General features: G+C 37.5%; 1 protein-coding gene across 5 annotated transcripts in view; it reads left to right on the top strand.

The window, feature by feature from the left end:
- DYSF (dysferlin) overlaps positions 1-23540 on the top strand; it is a 3914743-nt gene that overhangs the window by 3326055 nt on the left and 565148 nt on the right. For all 5 annotated transcript variants that reach the window (XM_044064060.1, XM_044064063.1, XM_044064061.1 and 2 more), the window contains 2 exons: positions 17286-17441; positions 20096-20187. In XM_044064060.1, coding sequence (XP_043919995.1) covers positions 17286-17441; positions 20096-20187 — 248 coding nt within the window. The remainder of the gene's footprint in view (positions 1-17285; positions 17442-20095; positions 20188-23540) is intronic.

The following is a 23540-nucleotide window of genomic DNA, read 5'->3' as shown; positions in this document are numbered from 1 at the left end:
TGCAACTATTCAGCAGAAATGTTTCAGAGATAAGGGACTAAGACTTTAAGGCACAGAGAAACCCTATAGGCTAAGACTTGTACACGGAATATTAATGAAGTGAGTATAATAAACCCACTAACTGCAGACAGAGAGAGAGAGAGAGCTCACAATTTTCAGTGAAACAAATAAATAAGCAGATAAATGCAGTACTATTTTTAACACAATATTCAATGAAACAATAAAACAGAAAAATTAAAATGCAGTACTGTCTTATAACACTGCAGTTGTGTACTTATCTCAGCTTGTAATAAAGTTGATGTAGTTATGTAGGTATGAGTTAACCTAAAAGAAAGGTTAAAAATGATAAGATGCATGGTGCAGCCTGTTCTTCTACTAAGTGCTAATTTTTTTTTCTTTATAGTTCTCCCAGCTGGAAAACTCCTGAATGCTTTCAGAGAACATTATCTCCTAGCCAATTTCTCTTCTGTTTTTTTTTTCTGCAGCCATTCATTCTCCAGTCTGTGGCCAGTTTCTCTTTATCTGACTGTCTCCATCGAGACACAAGAACCAGGCAGCCAGTTTCTCTTTATCAGATTGTTTCCATGGAAACATGAAGACCAGCTGCAGAAATGCTACTGGGCATACATGTATTTGCCAGAAAAAAGCCTCACAGTGTTCAATATTCTTCCACATTCACTTGCTCATTCTTAAAACTTGTCACTAAATTAAAGGTCCCCAAGCCAGTCATTTTCCCATGCAAGAATGAGAAAAAGTGTATTAATTTTTCTTTTGTCATGCTCTTTTAACCAGGTTTTTTTCCATTGCATTGCCTGCATTTCTTAAACTGAACTAGAAGAGAGAAGGGAGTAACAAAGAAAAAAAAGCAGCATGTTTAAAATCCCCATTGCACTTAAAAGTAACTGAGAAAACTTTACTTCTTAGCATGCAAAGAAAACCATACACCACAAAAATAATGCGGTAAGAAAAAAAATTATTACTTACAAGTTAACTTTCTCTGTCCTCTTCCCTTCCCCAAAGCATTTTTTGAACATTAATGACATGAAGTAGGGCATATACTTTAGAGTTGCCCACAAGTCCAACAAATTCTGAAAAAGTCCAATATTTCCAAAATTTCTTGTTCTGTCATATTTCACACATGTAATTATTTCATTGTAATCCCATATTAAGTTGCTGGTTTTATTACTATTCATCTCCGTCTCCCAAATCCTGTATCTACTTCATTTCCAATATACTCTCAATTCTTCTGGTCAGCTGTCATGCTCCCTTCCTTCATGCCAACATTTTCTGTTGAAACTTTGGAAAAGGTTTCACAGGTACAGTCTCTCTGTTGTCTTTATTAGCAGAAGATCAAGAAACATAATTTCTTTCTGTTTCATAGCTCATTTTTTGTATTTCCTCCTTGGCATGTACTTCAGTAGAAAAATGATTTTGTCCCTCTGGGAAAGAATGCTTTGAAAACAGCAGTTTGAATTTCACACCTGTGTCTCAACTTTCCCTGAATAGCGGAATAAATTTGATTGCCTTCTGCCTGGTGTACAATGAATAATCATTCTCCACAAACGCTCCGCTGTCTCCCACTTTTAGTACTTTGTCCTTCTACCACAGTTTTATCAAAATCATCTCCTTGTGCTGGTAGGATTGGATCTTTACTATTAAAGGTCTAGGTTGCTTTCTCTTAGCCATACACAAGATGTGCCCTTTCAACGAACAGCTCCTACTGTGGAATACCAGTCCAGTTGCTTATTTGTGCTTTCATAAAATAAATGCACTCTGTTCCTTCCAGCTTCTCTGCTACAGCTGAAAATCCCAGGCTTTGCTTACTTCCTCTGTCCTCTAATTATGTTATTTTTTGAAACATCTCTTCCTGAACAATCGCATATTCAGCCAGCTTTTTCTTCATTTTGACCTCTGATTTTTGCAACTTTATCACCTCATCTGAATATTTGTTTAAAGCTTCTTCCATTTTTTTCCAGCCTTTTGTTATTTTTGTTAATATACCCCATCAGTGTTTTGTTTATTTTAACCAGGTCAGTGTGCAGTTGTCTTATATCTTCCTGTAGGTACTGTAGGTTACTGGAATTCATGTTTGGAGGTTGCATTGTTTTTTGCTGAACAGCTGCAGAAATTTCACCAGTCAGTGTTTCTTCCTCACTTTTTGTAATTGATTTTTTTCCAGGTCCTCTGTATTTCTTTTTTCCTGGCTTCCAGGCAATAAATTTACTAGCCAGTTACTGAAATTTACCCAGAAACACAAGTCTACTGGCCTTCTCTTCTGAGTTTTTCACACTTTAAGAGCTGTAATTAAGCTGTTATTCAATGTGCAGCCATCTTAGAAGTCATTCCTCTAGGAAATGTTTAATATTAATATTACGCTGAAATTTAGAAAGCTACACCTGAAAATTCATTAAAGTTCCTAGCAAGAGCATTACCGCTCATGTCAGAAAGGCCATCTGCTCTTGTAGGCAGTAGAATCTTTCCTGCAGTCACTCTCTCACACACATGCACAAACATGAACCCACTGAGAGACACACACACACACACACACACACACACACACACACACACACACACACACACCACAGTCCCTGTATCTGTCTCTACATCTTTTGATTCCCCCAACCCCATAATAGTTTAGTGACATTATGGCACGTATGTATTAGACTGTGGTGTTCTAATGAATCCCTCTCCATCCCCTGATCCCTATGATGATATATGTGCTGGTACAGCACTTTAGAAAATTATCTGTGGTGTCTTGTGTACTCCCCCAAAAATTGTCTCTGGTGTCTTGTGTACTCCCACACCCACTGATCCCAGTAGTAATGTTGATGCTGTCATGGCACTTAAAGTAGTCTCATTGGTCTAGTGGTTATCCCCCACTCCCCCACCCCTAATCCTAGTAGTAACTTTGCTGCCATGATGACACTGTAGAGTGTAACTTCCTCACCCTCGAACCATGTAGTGACATTTTTTACCAGTATAGCACTTTAGAAACTAATTCCTGGTGTCCGGTGAGTCCCTCCACCCCATCCCTGTTTTGTTATTGATGCCATTGTGGCAATTTTAAAGCAAGCTCTGGTGCCTACTGGCTCCCCACCACATTTATGTTCAGCACTTAAATACAGCCTCTTAGTCATATTTGCTACAGCACCATGGGGGTGGCCATACTGATCTGCACAGCAGAGTGCTTTCTTAAGTCATTCAATTAATAAGATGCCTTTCTGGAGGTGTTTCTGGGGAGAGAAATCAGATTGCTAATTATCATATGCCTTCCACCCAGAAGGCCTATTGGCATTCAGCATGGCCAAGAGGACAACTCTTTGTGGTACTTCACATCTTCATGTTGGAGCACTGTCCCCCACAGCTACAACTATCTCTGACTGAGGGAGTGAGTGTCTGTGTAGGACCTTCCTGACTGGTCTGATTGCTATTCAAGGCATCTACCAGGAAATGGCTGCAACAAGCCTACAGACCCTTGCATTGTCTGAGACAAGACTGTTGATCACCAAATAGCCTACTTCTTATCTGGAATTGGTGTTACTGTTTTGCTTCTGGTGAGGGAAGAAGCAAAGGGGCATTATATCCCAGCATTGTGATCCTGTAGTGAAACCAACACTAGTAGTAACCAGGTAGAAGTTAATTAGGTGAATGTCCTCTTTTCATCATTCTTGACAAAGCTAATTCTTTCTTTTCATTATGTATTGCTTGATTAGCTGCTGTCTAATCTAACTTCAGAATATCTCCCTGAATACCTCAGCCATAAATCATCAAGGTCTGCTTTAGTAGTTTCCCCTCAAGTGTTATACAGTGCCCTATATAGATGCAGACACTTTGAGTTGACATTGCTCCTGTAAATGCACCCTTGAAATTTTCGCAAGTACCTAGTTGCACAGAGGACAACTAGTTTGCAGCAACAACACTGCCCCAGAGTTGCAAACCAGAAACTGCTGATATTACTGTAGTTTCTCACTGCAACTGTTTAATCAGTAATAAAGGGCCTGTTGCCATGGACATGAATGTCCTACTATCTTTGTTACCAGCTTGGTGGATGTGGACATCCTAAGAAAATGTAGAAATTGCCTCATGTTTACTGACAATCAGTTAGTTCTAAAACAAACTGTTAAGGTGTGTGAGAGATGTATTTACACAATGTCAGTGGTGGCAAAGCTCTCACATAAAAGAATGCAGTAGCACACATGCTGCACCCATAACACATAGTACAAAGCAGACACATAAACCCACATATGCTGAGGCACTTAAACGTAACCTTCCTAAACCCCAAAGACCTCCCAGATGAAGTACATATAAGACATACCCACAGAAACCCCAAATTCACCCTTTCAAAACAACACCAATATCAACACATATAGCTAGATCTCATGGACCCTCTACTTCTAAGCCCATAAATTAAGTCACCACATAATCCAACATTCTTGTTATTGAGGCTCTTTTGTGAGACACACTGATGTCATACTCACCTGGCAGAGTAAGGAGAGAGAGTCTTGTTCAGTTGCTTATCGAGGGCTATGATCTGCTACATTACATACACATTCAGGTCATTCGATCACAAGTACCAGTATGACTCTGTCATAGTCCATGTGGGTGCAAATGACCTGAGACGTACCTCCCTAGGCTATATGAAGGAAGACACCATGGAGCTCTCAGAATATCTGTTCCTGTCTAGTATGAGCCTAGCATTGAGCAGCATTTTACCTTCTGCTAGGATGATGCCACAATATGAACAGAAGATGAATGACTTAATAATTGGTTTAGTTTCTGGTGTCACTGTAAGGAGGTGTAATATTTGTCAGCATGGAAGGAGATGGTCAGCAGACCATAATACTTTACCAGTGATGGTCTGCACCTCTCTCCTCTAAGCTTTTGAATATTAGCTAAAACATTGTCCTCTGCTACAGTCCCTTTTTTAGGCAATGCCAAATTGAAAGTATTGCTGACATAGTAAATCAAAACCAAGAAAATCTAAAGGTGTTACTGCTCAATGCTAGGAACCTAAACAAAAAACTCCACTCCCTACAAGCTCTCCTCACCCTAGAGAATGCTGTCATCTGCACAGTTACTGAGACATGGTTTAAAGCCATGGAGAGCACACCAGCAGTACAAGGCTAGAATGCCTTGTGCACATTTAGACCAGCTGCTACACAGACAGGGACTAGAGGTGGAGGTGCCTCGATTTACATCAAAAATAAATGTAGCTTAAGGCTGGTCAAACAGGACAGTGCGCTTGAGCTTCTCCATGTTCAAATCTCCATTGGCAAAATCCCATGCCACTTCCTTGCAAGCTGTATGTCCCTGAATATGACCCAGAAAATCCATAACATGTATTTAACCTTACTTAAAGCCCTCACCATCCAACCCAATAAAATATGTGTGAGCGGCTTTAATTGCCTCACTATTAACTGGGAATCATATACGACACCAAACATAGAGGCACAGAGATTTTGTAAATATAAACTCCCTGAACCAAATTGTCAAGACACCAATGAGAGTCACAGATATACTGGATCTGGTCCTCATGAATATGGGAGAGTGCTGTACAACCCTGGATGTAATGTCCTCTTTGGTAAGGTCAGACCACAAAATGGTCTCCTTTGAAGTAAAAATAAAACCTGGAACACCATTTCAGCTTTGAACTACACTAAGGCTAACTTCCTACTATTAAGTGATACCCTGGCAAAATTTCAAGCCCCTATAAACCCTAAGAATACTCATGCATATGTGGAACTGTTCACAGAAACCCTATACAAGCATGTTAATATCTGTATAAACATAGCTGTACCCACCAGAAATAAGTATACAGAACTAACTCAAAAAACAAGCCACCCAGGTGGAATTACAATATCAGTAGGTTCTATAACAGAAGGAAGTAAATCATGGCAAAATTAGGAGGTGCAGTACCCAGCAGGATAAAAGCACTCCCATAAAACTAAGCAAACAACTCAGAGGACAAATAAAGTCTGCAAAGCCAAATTTGAGGTAAAGTTGGCCTCCCAGGTGAATGAAAACCAGAAGACTTTCTTTAGCTATGTCTGCAACCTCAAAGGCAGTGCAGAATAGTGTGCAGAGGTCATTTTTAATGAAGCTACCTATACTGAGCCAGAAGATATAGCAAACCTATTGACAGACAAATTCAGCTCTAACTTTAATGAGGGGAGGTTAAGGGAGAGAGGGTAAATACCATCAAATATAATTCACCTACTGTCACTAGGGAACACGTCCTCAGTGCTCTCTCTAAGGCTAAGAAAACTGCACCAATGGACCCAGATAATATCACAGGATGCCTTCTAAATAGTGTGAAACATGAACTATTAGGCCCTCTGGAAATACTGTTTAACCATAGCCTCCAAACTGGCTTTGTGGCTAACTAATGGAGAATAACAGTCACCTCTCTGCACAAAGGTGGGCCATTTACAGTCCCTGGAAAATACAGGCCCCTAAGTCTCACTTGTCTAATATGCAAAGTTATGGAAAGAATTTTCCTGGAAATGATCAATAATGACAGTGAAACATCCAGGCATTGGACCCAACCCAGTTTGGTTTTGTCAAGGACAAGTCATGCCTACACAGCCTGGTGTCCTTCTTTGAGAAGGCCACTAAAGCAATGGATAAGGGCAAAACAGTTCACACTGTGTACCTTGACCTGGCCAAGGCATTCGACACAATACACAACTTGGGCATTATTGAGAAACTCAAGGCATTAGGTATAAACCACTATGTCACCCAATGGATACCTAGCTGTCTCTTACATAAGACCCAGAAAATTGGAATTAAAGGCCAATCACAAGTGGAGTCCCTCAGGGATTAGTCCTGTGACTGCTCCTTTTTGGCATTTACTTCACTGAAGTCAAGGCTAATATTAAGGGCCTCTGGCTTTCCAAATTTGCAGATGATTGCAAATTAGGAGCAGTCATAGAATCCCCCACTGACACTAATGTTCTCCAGGAGGGGCTGACACAGGCAAATAACTTATGTCGGAACCATTAACTAAAGCTAAATGCCAAGAAATGCATAATACTATCCTTTAAGAAGTCATCCACCCTTAGTAAATATTATATTATATTGACAATACATCCCTAAGAGTCAACCTAGTAGTCAGGGACTTGGAAATACACTTAGACAGAAATCTATCCTTTAACCATTACAAGTCTATAGTAGTGAGGATGTCACTCTATGTTGTGCAACTTATAAACAAAGGTATCACATCTAAGTCCAAGAAAATCATTGTTCCACTGTATTTAGCATTCATCAGACCTATCATTGAATACAGTGCCCTTTTTGATATATACATTACCAGATATATCCAACAATTGGAACATCCACAGAAGTTCCTCACTAACAGAATACAGGGCATAAGTAACATCTCCTGTGCAGACTGCCTCAAAGTCCTGTCCCTGTATTCTGTCTCTTACAGGTTGTTGAGAGGAGGTCTATGCCTGGTATACAAGGCATTGTCAGAGCCCACCCTGATGAACCTTCTGCATATCCTCAAAACAAACATTACCAGAATTACCTGTTCTAAAGACTTAAACCTTGTCTGTGATATAAATAGGACCTGCTGGAGAAACAGGTATGTATCCCCGAGACTAGCCCTTCTCTGTCATTTGTCTGATGGACATCCCAGTTCAAAAGTTTGGCCCATTCCCACACCGGGAGTCGAACCCAGGCTGCCTGGGTGAAAACCAGGAATCCAAACCACAAGACCATATGAGACTTCTGTCCCCATTCTGACTGTATTTTTTAGAAAAATGCCACTGTACTGAAAAGTGTTATTAAAATTCTCAGTGTCACAACTACAAAATGCTAAACAAACACACTAGTAATATTCCTTTGCTTTTGATTAATAACTTCAATGAGTCTGGTAGTCTTGTGCAGATATCTGAAAGCAATGGGGGTATTCCAAATCATTACTTAAGGAAACACTACTGAAAGCAATCTTAGGGCTGTATTCAGAAAACTTTGATGCATTACAGTGAGCAGTTTTGCACAATGAGCAGCCATGTGCCAGGTGTGTATGATTAAGAGACACACGTTCTGCTAGTAGGGAATGCCAAGCAGCAGGGTCATGTGCAGTATATATTCATGCCCATATGATGACATGGTGATGAGCAACATTATTAAAATGAACGGCTTTGTTTGTGCAAACAAGGCAAAACAATATAACGGAGTGATTCATAAATTTATAAAACCCATGCCTTGGAGCTATGCACACGGTATAATAGAACTCAGATGGATGTTTGCATTCATACTAAGGTAATAGCTAAATAATGTTAGGGTTTGGCACAACATTATTAAATGTGTATCTAGCAGAAGCTCTCATTGTTGCTGTCCAATGCAGTTCATATCAACACCCATGGAGACACTGTCATCTAACTGCACTTAACTTTTCATGAACTCCATGGCACTGAGATTGTGGACCAATACAGTATGGACACACAGGCCATGCAAGACATTGTGGATATGTATGCTCATCTGCAACCATGGAATATCTACCCCAGAAAATACTAAGGCATGTGGGGCTTTATGTATAGTAACTACAGGGACCTTTCAGTGACCTACTGGGGACACAGTGTGGGTATCTCAAGTATCTGCCTCAAAAATGCATAACCAGTTTCTCTATGCCAAGCTTCAGCATGTGGAGGGAGCATATATAGTTCTCATGTATGCAGAGGAAAGGGGGAATACCATGCGAGAACTGTATGATATATCCCATTCCTCTGATGTACTGGGAATCATAGACTGTCCCCATATTGAATTAAAGGCCTCATCTGGTGGACTGGAAGGAGGTACATGAACTGCAAATGGTATCACTCCACCCACACAGATAGTCTGTAATTTAGAGGATATCATCTAAAATGTGTCTTCAGGCCTCCCAGGCAGTGATTGTGTCCCCACATATGGCACACCAGTGACTTGCACCAGTGTTTTGTAAGGGATAACTTCCCCAATAATAACATTAATCAGAAAGCCGAAAAATAAAACAGACAAGGGATGCAGCTATGCCCATTCACAAATAAGAAATATTACTGAGAGTGTATGTTTGAATAGTTAAAGGCATGATTTCAATGACTTTATTCATCCGGTAGTGCCCTGCAGTATGACCCTGGCATATTTTCAGTATTTGTATTTTCATACAGTAGCATACCAATGAGGCAGTTACAACATGGTGGGCACTTGCAGGTCCAACAGTCCCCAGGACAGGAGGCACTGGTGGCTGATTCAGATGAGAAGTCCATGGAGGAGCCAGCATCAAGGGATGGTCATGCTAGATAGAGGTGGGTACAGTCTGTACTGGCACTGGACAAGAAGCAGCAGCTTGCACATAATTTCAGAAAATAGTAGACCAGACAAAAGCAGGTACACTACAGTAAAAGTGATGCATGTAAACCAACACCTGGCTGTGCTTACCCATGTATAGGCTGGCCACTCTGTGCATCCGACATATACAGTCCAAGAACAGGGCACCATTGTCTTCATTGGCACAGGTAGTGGAGGGAATACATATGATAATGTCTTTCTCAGGGAAATTTGTGAGTGTGGAGAACAATTAAAAGAATAAAAATGCTGCTCTGTATATGGACCACCAAAGGGAAGCATGACTAATGTGTGTGTGTGTGTGTGTGTGTGTGTGTGTATTCATGTTTGTGTGATGTACTGTGGGCTGTGGTGGTGTGAGTATGTGTCTGCCGGGATGCAACTCAGCTGTAGTTGCAGCACTGTGACTCAAATACATGTCAAGTCTAGGACATGCATGTTAGAGGTTTGAACATAATGATAACACACCAAAAGAATTTATTCCATAAAGCTTTCGGGTCTACACCCTTCATCAGTACAAAGCAATAACATTACTACAACATTTAAATAGGAGAGATCATATAGTCACATGCTTCAGCCCATCCCACCACTTAATAATCAGCCAAATCTTAAAAAGACAATACATCATTTAAAATCATACTAAAATTCTATCTAACTATAATATTACAAAATATAATACTTAATCAGTAAATCAGTATTTAAATACCATACTAAAATATCTTACAATTATATTGCATATGGTTATAGTGTATTATAATAAATATATAAATATACATATAAACATATATAAAAAACATATATAGAAACCTTGCAACCACCATCATATACATACATACATATAAGTACCATTGTACACTTTTACACAACATTTCATAACTATTACATAAACATATACTTTATGCATTATATGTATTTCATAACCTTTCCCTTTGCCTCTTTACTAGTAGGGGCTTTAGGCTGACGGCATTATTTAGACCAGGGAACACATCTGCCTGAAGTGTAATAATCCATTCTAATTCTTTTAATTCTAGACAATTATTAATATCCCCCTTCCTTAAACTAATATCTATTGTAGCCAATACCCTAAATCTAACAACATGCTTTTCGCCTTTATCTATAACGTGTTTACTCAAAGCATTTGTCAATACTTTCCTCCTAATCTCCGATTTATGCTCAGTTATTCTCTCTTTTAATTTTCTAATAGTTTTGCCCACGTAGAAAGATGCACATAATGTGCATGTAGCCAAATAGACCACTCTTTCCTCATTACAAGTGGTCATTGTTATCAATGTGAATACTTCATCATTGGTGGGGTGCTTAAAGATATTCTCTCCTTCATATAGGTCATTACAACAAGAACAGTTGTAACATTTCCTTGTGCCTGTTATCCTATCTTTGGTCTTAGTTTTCTCTCGGAAATCTTTATAACATAATTTTCGTTTTAATGTTTCTGCACTTCTAAATCCAAAACTAGGTTTGTCCCCCACTATAGATCTAACTTCAGACATAGCTAATAAAATGGGCCAGTTCTTCTCTGTTATAGTGCTCACTCCACACGTATTTAAATTATAAGTTGTTAAATATCTAACTATCTTCACATCTTCACATGGGCCATCTCCATGCATTGTCATACCTTCCTGCAGGACTGGTTTAAATTTAGTCTGCCTCTCCCTTTTCACTTCCTCAACCGCTTTATTAATAAGTTGTTTCGAATAGCCACTATTCTCAAACTCTTGGACCATAATTTTAACCTGTTCACTAAATATACTTTCATCTCTATTAAGCCTACTTAATCTAGTAAACTGTGCTTTCAAAACTCCTCTAAATATATGGGGGGCATGCATGCTGTCTTTACTTATATACCTCAACGCATCTACTTCCTTTCTATACACTTTTGACTCAAATTTATTATTATTCTTGAACAGGGTTACATCTAAAAAATTTATACTTTCAGAAGACGACTCCATTTTAAATTTTAAAAAATCAGTTGACTTATTTAAATATTGTATATAACTTTCTAACTCTGTACGGGAGAATTTCCATAATAAAAAACAATCATCCACAAACCTTTTATAAAATACCACTTTTTCATTAAGAGGATTGTTTTTATTTAATATCACTTTTTTCTCCCATTCATATAACACCAAATTGGCGTAGTTGTTTGCAACTGGTGTTCCCATTGCAACACCCGTGAGCTGCAAATACAAATTCCCATCAAAAATGAAAACATTGTGCGTTAGGACCACTTCCAAAAGGGCACATATAGTTTCAATTTCCCTTCCATACATTCTCACTTCACTGTTTAAAAATTCAGATTGCATTAATTCCATAAACATTAGGTATAACTGTAAACAGTGAAGTAATATCTAAAGTGACCATGATGTATTCATCTACGTCATAATCTAACTGCCATACATAAAGACTATATATATATATATTATACCTAATGTTTATGGAATTAATGCAATATGGGAGAAAAAAGTGATATTAAATAAAAACAATCCTCTTAATGAAAAAGTGGTATTTTATAAAAGGTTTGTGGATGATTGTTTTTTATTATGGAAAGGCTCCCGTACAGAGTTAGAAAGTTATATACAATATTTAAATAAGTCAACTGATTTTTTAAAATTAAAAATGGAGTCGTCTTCTGAAAGTATAACTTTTTTAGATGTAACCCTGTTCAAGAATAATAATAAATTTGAGTCAAAAGTGTATAGAAAGGAAGTAGATGCGTTGAGGTATATAAGTAAAGACAGCATGCATGCCCCCCATATATTTAGAGGAGTTTTGAAAGCACAGTTTACTAGATTAAGTAGGCTTAATACAGATGAAAGTATATTTAGTGAACAGGTTAAAATTATGGCCCAAGAGTTTGAGAATAGTGGCTATTCGAAACAACTTATTAATAAAGCGATTGAGGAAGTGAAAAGGGAGAGGCAGACTAAATTTAAACCAGTCCTGCAGGGAGGTATGACAATGCATGGAGATGGCCCACGTGAAGATGTGAAGATAGTTAGATATTTAACAACTTATAATATAAATACGCGTGGAGTGAGCACTATAATAGAGAAGAACTGGCCCATTTTATTAGCTATGTCTGAAGTTAGATCTATAGTTTGGGACAAACCTAGTTTTGGATTTAGAAGTGCAGAAACATTAAAACGAAAATTATGTTATAAAGATTTCCGAGAGAAAACTAAGACCAAAGATAGGATAATAGGCACAAGGAACTGTTACAACTGTTCTTGTTGTAATGACCTATATGAAGGAGAGAATATCTTTAAGCACCCCACTAATGATGAAGTATTCACATTGATAACAATGACCACTTGTAATGAGGAAAGAGTGGTCTATTTGGCTACATGCACATTATGTGCATCTTTCTACGTGGGCAAAACTATTAGAAAATTAAAAGAGAGAATAACTGAGCATAAATCGGAGATTAGGAGGAAAGTATTGACAAATGCTTTGAGTAAACACGTTATAGATAAAGGCGAAAAGCATGTTTTTAGATTTAGGGTATTGGCTACAATAGATATTAGTTTAAGGGAGGGGGATATTAATAATTGTCTAGAATTAAAAGAATTAGAATGGATTATTAGACTTCAGGCAGATGTGTTCCCTGGTCTAAATAATGCCGTCATTCTAAAGCCCCTACTAGTAAAGAGGCAAAGGGAAAGGTTATGAAATACATATAATGCATAAAGTATATGTTTATGTAATAGTTATGAAATGTTGTGTAAAAGTGTACAATGGTACTTATATGTATGTATGTATATGATGGTGGTTGCAAGGTTTCTATATATGTTTTTTATATATGTTTATATGTGTATTTATATATTTATTATAATACACTATAACCATATGCAATATAATTGTAAGATATTTTAGTATGGTATTTAAATACTGATTTACTGATTAAGTATTATATTTTGTAATATTATAGTTAGATAGAATTTTAGTATGATTTTAAATGATGTATTGTCTTTTTAAGATTTGGCTGATTATTAAGTGGTGGGATGGGCTGAAGCATGTGACTATATGATCTCTCCTATTTAAATGTTGTAGTAATGTTATTGCTTTGTACTGATGAAGGGTGTAGACCCGAAAGCTTTATGGAATAAATTATTTTGGTGTGTTATCGTTGTGTACTATATGCAGTTGGCAGTAGCACCGTTGTTTTATTGAGAGGTTTGAACATCCCATAAAAGAACCTGCCCATGAGAACTGGCACTACCAGGAGTGGCACTAATTCTACTACAACCCTTGCAAGATATTGACATACTGCATGGCATGAGCAATGGCTGCTATGTGACATGCCACTGCTATGGCTGCCATGACCACAGGGAATTCTGTCCTGGGTGAGGAAACCTCCAAAACAGCTGTAGTTACAGAAGTGCTAGCACTGCAGGAGTGTGATGTAGGATGTATGTGGCCTTGATGGATACCATCTGTGGAGGTAGTGGTGGAATGGCCTTGTGGACAGCACCTCACCCCTTTCTGGTGAGCTTCAGAGAGCATGGCACATTATAGTGTGTAATTAAATCTATCAAAACAGTCACACATACAGGACATGCAGTCCAGCATGTCATCTCACACACCCTCCATCAATGCATCACCCTTAGTAACTCTGCCATAGCTGTGATGATATTAGCCTATGCCTCCACAATCACCGTGCACTTATGCTGGGTTGCAGCCACTGACACCAAGCCTTAGATGGAGGGTAGTAACCATGTCTCCAGTAAACACCAGTATCCTCTGCATTGTGTGTACCTTCCCACTCTTGAGAACTAGAGGCAGACCCTGACACATAGCTGCTAGGGGGTACCACACTCCTCTGAGTGCTAGTGCTCCCAGTAACCTGTCCTCCTTGTGCAATATGTGTCTCCTGAGTGTCCACTGGCAGAGAGACCACGGTCTGTTTATGGAATGCAGTGCTCCCATTCCCAGTGTTTAACACACACGCACACACACACACACACACACACACACACACACACACACACACACACACACACACACACACACACACACACTGTACTCTTTGACTGTGCCAACTCATCCCCATCATTATTATCACAGGTTATAAATCCTCCAGCATCAGGTGGAGCAGTTCCAAAGTGCCGATGCTGAATGTTGGATAAAGAATTACCTGTTAATATAACAAATTACTGTACAGTGGGTAAGTATGACCCATTATGGGAAGTATAACTGAACATGAGGTGAACAAATAATAACATTTAAAAACAAAAGCATTTAAATTGCTACCTTATGCAAATGGTCTTGCAGGCATAATCCCTGATGCCTCTGTAGATAGACCAGAAATCAGACAACTTTAATAAGTTAAACAGTGAGTAAGGGGACAAGAGGACATGTAGGTGCTATTACACAGAAAGAGGGCTATATATCTGGAGCATCTTCAGTAGATACCATTGGTGGCTCCTCAAGTTGTACCCCAAATTTCAGCACTGCACTGTGGCCACACAATGCAGCACTGGGTTTTGGGGCAGAACTGCAGCTAACAGGAGCATCTACTCTTATCCAGCACCAGCACTTTGAAACTGTGACCTCCTGATGCTGGAAGAACTGCAGTCTCTGATGGTGATGATGAAGATGAGCTGATACAGTTAAGAAGTAGAGAGAGAGAGAGTGTATGTGCGCGCGTGTGTGTGTGTGTGTGTGTGTGTGTGTGTGTGTGTGTGTGTGTGTGTGAGTGTGCCAGACACAGGAAATGTGAGCACATCATATCTTACATAGACCATGGACACATGGAGGTGTCAGTGCCATTGATAGAGGCCAGAAACTCCTCTGTCTCCATGAGAGATAGCTCATCTGATGGTCCGGTCACCATCAAGTTATTTTTCCTTGCTAGGTGAACACCTGGTTGTTTAGCAGCATGTGTAATGCCAGTGGCCCTGCAGTGCACCATGTCATAACTAGAGTCCTGGTCACCAACTACACCAATACCCACCACCAGATCTTTCTAGGCACCATCCCAGTAGGCTAAGTCTACAGCATGCAGCATAAAGAGCCATCAGCCACGGAGATGGTAGGGCTGGAGTAGCACCTCATTGTCCATATCAGAGAACTTTGATTTTCATGTACTTTTTCCAGCAGAGTCTGTAGTGTTTTTTTGCTTTGTCTGGTTTTTATGCATTGCTCTGTTGGTACAGAAACAACTGATATTAACATTTTGCGCACAAGTGACCCTAAAATCCTCTTTCACCATCTGTCTCCCCCTTGCCCTTAATGCATTCTTTTGGTGTCTCTGATACAAATCTGTCAACATTGTTTAAGTAATGTTAAGTACATAAATTTACTGAGCAGATGTCCCCCACAGTACAACACCTGTAACACTATAACTCACCAAGGCGAGATGGCAGTTTTCAGTCAGGGTTAAAAAGATTTTTGCAGATGAGATGTACGTGTACTATATAAAATAGGTGAATGTTTTTATTTAAACTTGTAGCACAAGGTAAACCAGAATGTGCTAAATTGTGCTCTGAATATGTGTTGATGGGGATGTCTCCAGTTATGCTTAAGAATCCTTCAGCCCAGTTGCCTTACTTGTTCAGTACCCCTCTCAATATACATTTCAATAGCCCTTAAAAGTATTGGTCAAGTTATTTCATAATGTCAATAAATACAAAGGCAGCTAACAGCAGCCATACTTGACAAAGTAAACTTGTGAATAGTATAACTTACATTGTACAAGCTGAGATGTAAACTGACAAGTGGACTAAGATTCACCTGTTTTGGTTTTCCAAGCTGCTGCTGTATGAGGTTTTCCATAGCTTTATTTACAGTTAGTTCTGCACATTGTTATGGACTGTCTTTGAACTTGTCATTGTCCTTAACGTGGGAGGTTATTTTTACCTCATAGCTGGCTTTGTTAAACTTGATTTGCTCTCTGAGTTACTTGTTTCGATTGACAGGAAAGTATTTATCCTGCTGGGCATCGTACTTTCTAATTTTTGCCATGACTTTCTTTGTTTTATTATACAACTTATTGATGTTGGAATTTCACCAGTAGCTTGTTTTTTGAGCTTGTTCTGTGCTTTCTCTTAGTAGGCACTACTGCCTCATTGCATTTATTAACATGATTGCACAGGGTTTCTGTGAACATTTCTGTATAGGCAGAAGTGATCTCGCAGTTGGGAGGCTTGAATTTTTGTCAGCCCATCACTTAATACTAGGAAATTTGCCTTAGTATAGTTTCTAAATGTTTTAGAGTTAGCATAGCAGGGATCCAAGGTTTTAAAGTTTACAGCTTTATGGTCTGACTTTCCAGACAGGACATTACACGGGGGGGGGGGGGGGGGGGGTAATGGCTATAGTTATGACAGGGTATTTTATTAAGATATGGCAGTCAGGTAGGAGGCATTTTGCTGCACCAGCTACGCTATAGTTGGATTTTAACTGCAAACTGAAGGCTGAATCTCTTATACTTGTAATATTGTGGATGTTGCTTGGCAACTGATCCAAATAAGTGTTGCAAAGATATAAAAGGCATGGTTGGGTACACTGGAGTTTGTTTTATGGTTTACAAAAATTATCTGCGCAATTAGCTTTGGACCTTACAGAGCAGAGTAAGTCTATAGTCATTACGCATCTGCTGTGTGTACTAGTGTCATATAATTTAAAACTGCATAAAATATACTGCATTGTTTGTCTTAGATTTAAGTTCTTCACATCCTGATCAATAGACTTCCTTAACATTTTCCTTAGACTGTCATTAAAAATATTGCATTATGGCATATAATAATCTAGTGAAATGGTTCTATAAGAGTACTTTGTATATATTTTCTGAATTTGCAGTGCTTTATATCAGTATTATCTTGCAAAAATGTCCTTGTGATGATAATCAGTTTAATTTTCTTAAATTTTCTTGTACTCAAAAAATGTTTCTTGCTATTTTTCTATCACATATATATTCTGTGTTTTATATTTTTTAGGGAATGTTCAAAATTTATGAGCTTCCTGATGATCCCGCTGAACCATTGCCACCTCGTCAGTTCCGTCAACTTCCAGCCAGTGGTTTAGAAGAATGTTTAGTGAGAGTATACATTGTCCAAGCATTTGATCTGGCACCCAAAGACCCAAATGGCAAGGTATGTTAACTGCTAATGTTACAACAGCATTAGTGATTCTAGTACTGGAAAAACAATGCATAGATTTAAAGAAGCTCATTCAACACACATATTCAGTATGGCACTTGTTTTGCATCCTTTGCAGTTTAGTTTCTCTGCTAGTTGTTACCTTAGTACGGGCATATTTATTATGTAACTCAGTTCAAACTGAACAACTCAGATGATAACTACGAGCATAGAAGGAGATTAAGCCATTTATTATGTCCATTCAAAATTGTGCAAACAAAAAAGTGGCAAACACTAATTCAGGTTTATTTAAACAAGTTGTTTGTTATTGAAGAATTTCAAAATTTCATCATTATTAACTTTTAGTCTCTAGTGACATGTTCCTTTTTGTATAGCTGGTTGCCATTTTAACAGCATCACCACTACAAAAGTGCAAGTGAAAATGTGATAAAAATGTTCCTTTTATGAACTGAGTTTTCAGTCAAATATTTATTTATTTATTTGTTTTATTTATCAACTTATTTATCCTTTGTTGAATGGGTTAGACCCACTTGACTGTTAGCATCCTTTCAGGAGAGACCAGAGGTGCTATTTATACATATTCCCCACCCCCTCTGTACTATGATCTCTTACAGAAAGCATCCAGTATTTCTGATAATCTGATTTTCCAGCAGCTGGCAGCTGTACTGGATTTTTTTCTGGTCGACAAAATGAACTTTCAACCACTTGTCTGTAAATGGTGTATATCTACACACACACACACACACACACACACACATACATAGCTAGATAGAGAGATATATATACACGCACATATATGTATATATATATATATATATATATATATATATATATATATATATATGTGTGTGTGTGTGTGTGTGTACACACATTCACAAAAAAGACTCTATGAGGTACCCAAAATGTTACAAATCCACAATAAAAATAAACAAAACTAAAACAGCACTGGAGACTGAAATTGGAATAAATTATTAGTGAAAAATAATAGGTTTGTGCTTTTGGCCTTTAAATTCAACAGGGCATCATCAGACACCTTCAGCAGTTGGAACACCACAATTATGCATTACTTTAATAAGTTATATGCTTTGAGCAATCAATATATTTATGAAATCAAATTAATCAGTTAAAACAATATGTACTGCAATGTTGTTTAAAGACATAGCTTTCGTCATTTAAACCTAGATATTAAAATACTTTTAAATGTGAGGAATTCATTCAAACTTAAAAAAAATGCTGGCAGACAATTTCAGCTGCCAAAACAATTCCTTCTGATCTAGAATTAGTTACAAATCACACCATTAAAACTAATGCTCACCTTTTCCAAAACAAAGACAAGCAATTTAAAATGACTGCTCCAAATAGAATACATATATGAAATGCTTTCTTTCATTTTAATGGAGTTACAGTGATCTAAATATTTTTTTTGATATTACCTGTACCCTATCTTTCCTACTTAAGATTCAGAACAAGGGTCCCAATTGGTCACATAAACCACATTGTCTGTGGAACAATTGTATCTCTTAGCAATTCCAAATATTTCTCCTGATTTAAGATCTGTAAAATAGAGGCTGTTGGTTGTATACTTACATGTTTTACAATACCTGCAATTAAAGCATCCTTCACTTTACTAGAGCTTGTTGATGTCTTACAGCTGTGTCTCATTTTTACCAGTAAACCCTGTAGTGTGTAACCTCTCTGGTTAAAGAACATTGGGGTACCATCTATTATTTTTGACACTATGGAATTCATTTGTAGTAGTTTCCAGATATTGCATTAAAGGTTCTGATTATCCTTGCATCACTGCTAAATTCAACAACCACCCTAGGACCCCAGCTGGCATTATTATTCTCACTGTTATTTAATCCCAACATACGAGCACCAATCACAGGCATGCATTTGTTGTTTCTGCCTCTTTCAACGTCTAAAACCTAATCACATGTTTCTGTCTCTGTTAAGGCTATCAGCTGTTAACAAGTTGCATCCTGCACTCCAGGGTTTGAATCTATTAGCCTGCATTTAACTACTGTTTGACTCTGTGTATGCCACTTAACCAGACAATGCTCCTGGCCTGAGCCTAAAAATTGGTCCATTTAGATCAGTGCTCTGCTCCAGTTAACAAATGTAAAAACACATCTGTTTATAAGTGTGTGTGTGTGTGTGTGTGTGGGTACATACAGGGATCTAGTTGATCTGTCATGTTGTGGTTCAGAAATTAAACAAAACCATCAAATACCACTCAAGCAATTCTTGAAAACATCTTCTGGTGGACTTGCTCTTCTGCACAACTCATGTTAGTGTTCAGTTGCTAGATTCATGAACTTAAGAAATAAATAGTAATGGACTTTACTATCCCCTCTATAGAACCTCTGATAGTGGCTGTCTTAGTTCTGAGGGTAAATTTTCTATGGTTTTGTTTCAGTGAATTTTAGATTGATGAGTTGGTAACTCAAAATAACAATATAGAAACTATATGTACCATTAGAATTCCAAGTTTGATTTTATTTTGGTTTGTTTCTGAACCATTAAAAGCTAAGTGTTAGATTTTTCTCTTGAATGTTTGAAAATAGTTGCTTTTTAACTTTATATTTCACAGTAGCGTTAAATATATTAAAAAATAACCCTATTTCCTTTAATCTGTTGTCTTTCAGTGTGACGCATATGTGAAGATCTCCATTGGGAAGAAATCCATAACTGATCAGGACAATTACATTCCATGTACCCTGGAGCCTGTTTTTGGGAGGTAAATAAACAAAAGAGATCTAAACACATTTTTTTTCTAATTTCTTTTCACTGAGTGAAAATTATGCCATAACATTTGTTACCTTTAAATTTATATGTCATGATAACATTTCTTACATTTTCAAATGGAACATGTTATGATGTTAATTAACATCAGTGAACCACATTAAAGTTTATCCTTGAAACAATGTTGATTATCTGTTAGCTCTCTTGCACAACATATTTCTTTCCTTTTTTAGTTAATTATATCCCTGAGGATTTATGTGTTAAGGGAGCTTTGCATTTTTTGCTTTAGAAAAACAAAGTGGTTTATAAGTGTTTGGTTTTAGTCTAGTCTTAGCAGGATTGCCCTGTGAATGACAGTATGCAGAGGAGGAGTTCTGTAACTGTACTATCTAGGCTGACTAGTACTTTTTTATTGTCTGTTTATTCATTTTTGTATAATGTGACTGTGCTGAGCTGCAGAGGTCATTTCATTGACATCTAGACATTGATGACTATATATATCTAGTCTTCTATTCTGTTTCTATTTTCAGTATTGCTTTCCTTGCCTTTGGAAACAACCAGTATTTTATATTATGCAGTGGGGATCTGACTGTAGTTCATGTTATTTGTCCTTGGTTTGAGAGCTGTCCTCCTACCCGGTGAATGTAGGCTAACTGAGAGAATGTTTTGTGAATGTTTGTATATTAATGCAGCTGAAGAAAGTGTTAAAACTACAATGACCCCCACCCAGAAGATGCTGTCTACACAGTCAACTTGCCAGAAATTGTAAAGTCAACAATTGTGTGTGGCTCTGCCTCAGTCCACCAGACATTTTTATAATTAAAATGGTAACAAAATGTTAACAAAATTGGCCATCAGCCCATTTTGGCTAGAACTTTAGTTTTTCTTACCAGTAATATTAAACAGTAATGAGGTCTTTCTTCATTGTGGCTAATCTCTGAATTGTTATTTTTCAGTCATGAAAACCGACAAATTTTGCCTCAACACTTTACTCTAGCAGAAGTATTCTTTCTGAATCCCAGACATTGTTCTTTAAGTAGACTAAGTAAATTGTGTACTAAGTTTAGTAAAAAATAGTCTCTTGCATATAGGACTTATATCTATTGTCTTTTTTGACAGATAGGCAATAATTTGTCACAACATACAGACAATATTAGCAAACTCCCATGTTCTCTGTAGTATCTATGCAAAGACAATGTATGTTCTCTCTAGGATCTGTCTGTGCAAGAACAAACAGTTGATACCATGAGTAGGACAGAATCAGACTTGCCTTTTGGAAGCACTTTTCTTTCTAGTAAATTTGAATATGCTTTTTAGGGAGATTGAGACTGTGATTCCTCAATAACTGGAACACACCATTGTGTTCCAGTTTTGTTTTATTTATTTATTTATTTTTTTTATTTATATATTTTTTTGAAAATTGGAACCACTATCCACTACTGCAGATTGGCAGTTCCCTGGTACTGTCTAGCTGTCCATGAAGTATTGAAAAGGCATGCTAGCCATGAAACATCAAAAATGTCTAATGCTTTCAGCATTTTTATGGCTGAATTTAACCCACCCACTCCTATAGCCATAACAACAAAACTGTTTAATTGCTGTAGTGACCTTTTTTAAACACCTTTATTGAATTATTACATGTGACAAAGATAAATTTACATTTATATAAAATTAATCAAACTGCATAAACAAGTTCACATTTACAAACATTATACTTCACATGTATTGCTATATATCATATAACCTAAGCAACATTACATAAATTATTCAGTTCCTGTCCCTTTTTTCTTAAACAAGAAACATCTTTATTAAACCATCACTTAGAACATAGGCAATCATACATCTATATAAATGAAAACAAACCACACCAACACAATCCTAGCTGCAAGCCTTTTACATCACAAACCATATTGACACACTCCCAGTTGCAAACATTATACATCACTTATAATCTACCCAATCATTTCAGTGAAACATTACATAGCTCATTTAAGTCCTTCTTTTAAACCTCATTTCTCCCCTGTATGTATTGTTCCCTACAAATTCCATTTTTTTCCTACGTAGTTTGTGCTACCCTTTCCTAAAGATCTCAATTCTGGTTGTTTTATCTCTGTTACTATATTCACTACTTCCAGTATAGTTTGTTTAGATTTTGATCTCCATTTTCTAGTAATTGCTTTTTAGCAGTCACCATAATTAGATACAACAAGGCCTTACCATGTCTAGGCAATTCCGATTCTGTATCTTAGCTCAGAAAAATCATCCCCCTCATCACAACAATCTGCCTACCCAGCATCTCCAACAGTGTATCTGCTTGGAATCCCTAAAGTCCACCAGCTCACCCCATGCCCAGAAAATATGTTCCCAATTACCTCTTTCTTCCCTGTCACAACTTCAACATTTGCTGTCTGCTGGAGGAAAAATTCTCTGGAGTTTACTTGGGGTAAAAAATATCTATATAAACATTTCCAAGCAAAAATCCTAACTAAATCTTCTAGTTTTTATGGCATATTTGGGAGACATAAATATATCCTCCAATTGTTTTTTTTTTTTTTTTTTGCAAATTGCTTATCCAATCTCTCTTCCCAATCCTCTGTAACCTTTTGCAATTGATTCTTATAGCGCTGGTATTTCGTTTATGACCTCCCCTATTTCTTTCTCTTTCCCTGTACTGTTATATCAGCCCTTGACAGGGAAGGCAATCTCTAACCTGCAGTCCAAGTAAATTATTTGTTTCTTCCCATTCTATCATCTTTCCCTCTCTTGTTAGTTGCTGCCATTACCTTGGCTCCTTTGCCAGTTTTCTCCAATAAATTCCAGCTCCCTCTTGCCTATTGTCTATATCCCTAATTGCAGTTATCCCTATTGGTAGAATCACCTTTGTCCATTCCTGTATTGGCTTAGCTCTTACAATACTTTCCACTACTTTATAGATATACTATTCTGTATAATTATTGTTATTCTCCTTAAAGCCCTGCATCCACAGCCCTAGTCTCTCCTTGTTTCTTGAGCTTCCTCCATTTCAGAATCATCCCTTTCCTCTTTGAATTATGGTTTTTACTTGCGCCTCATCTGTGTATAAGACTAATGAGACTAAAAACATTTTAACTGCTTGTATCTTGCTATCCATGTCAATATAACAAAGTTTCCATGTTCTCAGTTTTTGTATTATCTTTTGTTTAGTCTCTTCCCACATATCCGTAACTGCCACACCAGAATTAATTTAATCCATGCTCCTAAATACTTCATTTGATCATGTCCCCATAACTATGGATATTACTGAACCAATTCATTTGTGGGTACATAGTTTACTGCTATTGCCTTTGTTTTAGCTTCATTAATTTTGTA

This window comes from Protopterus annectens, chromosome 2.part2, assembly GCF_019279795.1.
Source record: "Protopterus annectens isolate FY-2018-M chromosome 2.part2, PAN1.0, whole genome shotgun sequence".
NCBI lineage: Eukaryota > Metazoa > Chordata > Ceratodontiformes > Protopteridae > Protopterus > Protopterus annectens.
This window is presented reverse-complemented; position numbering and strand designations above follow the sequence as displayed.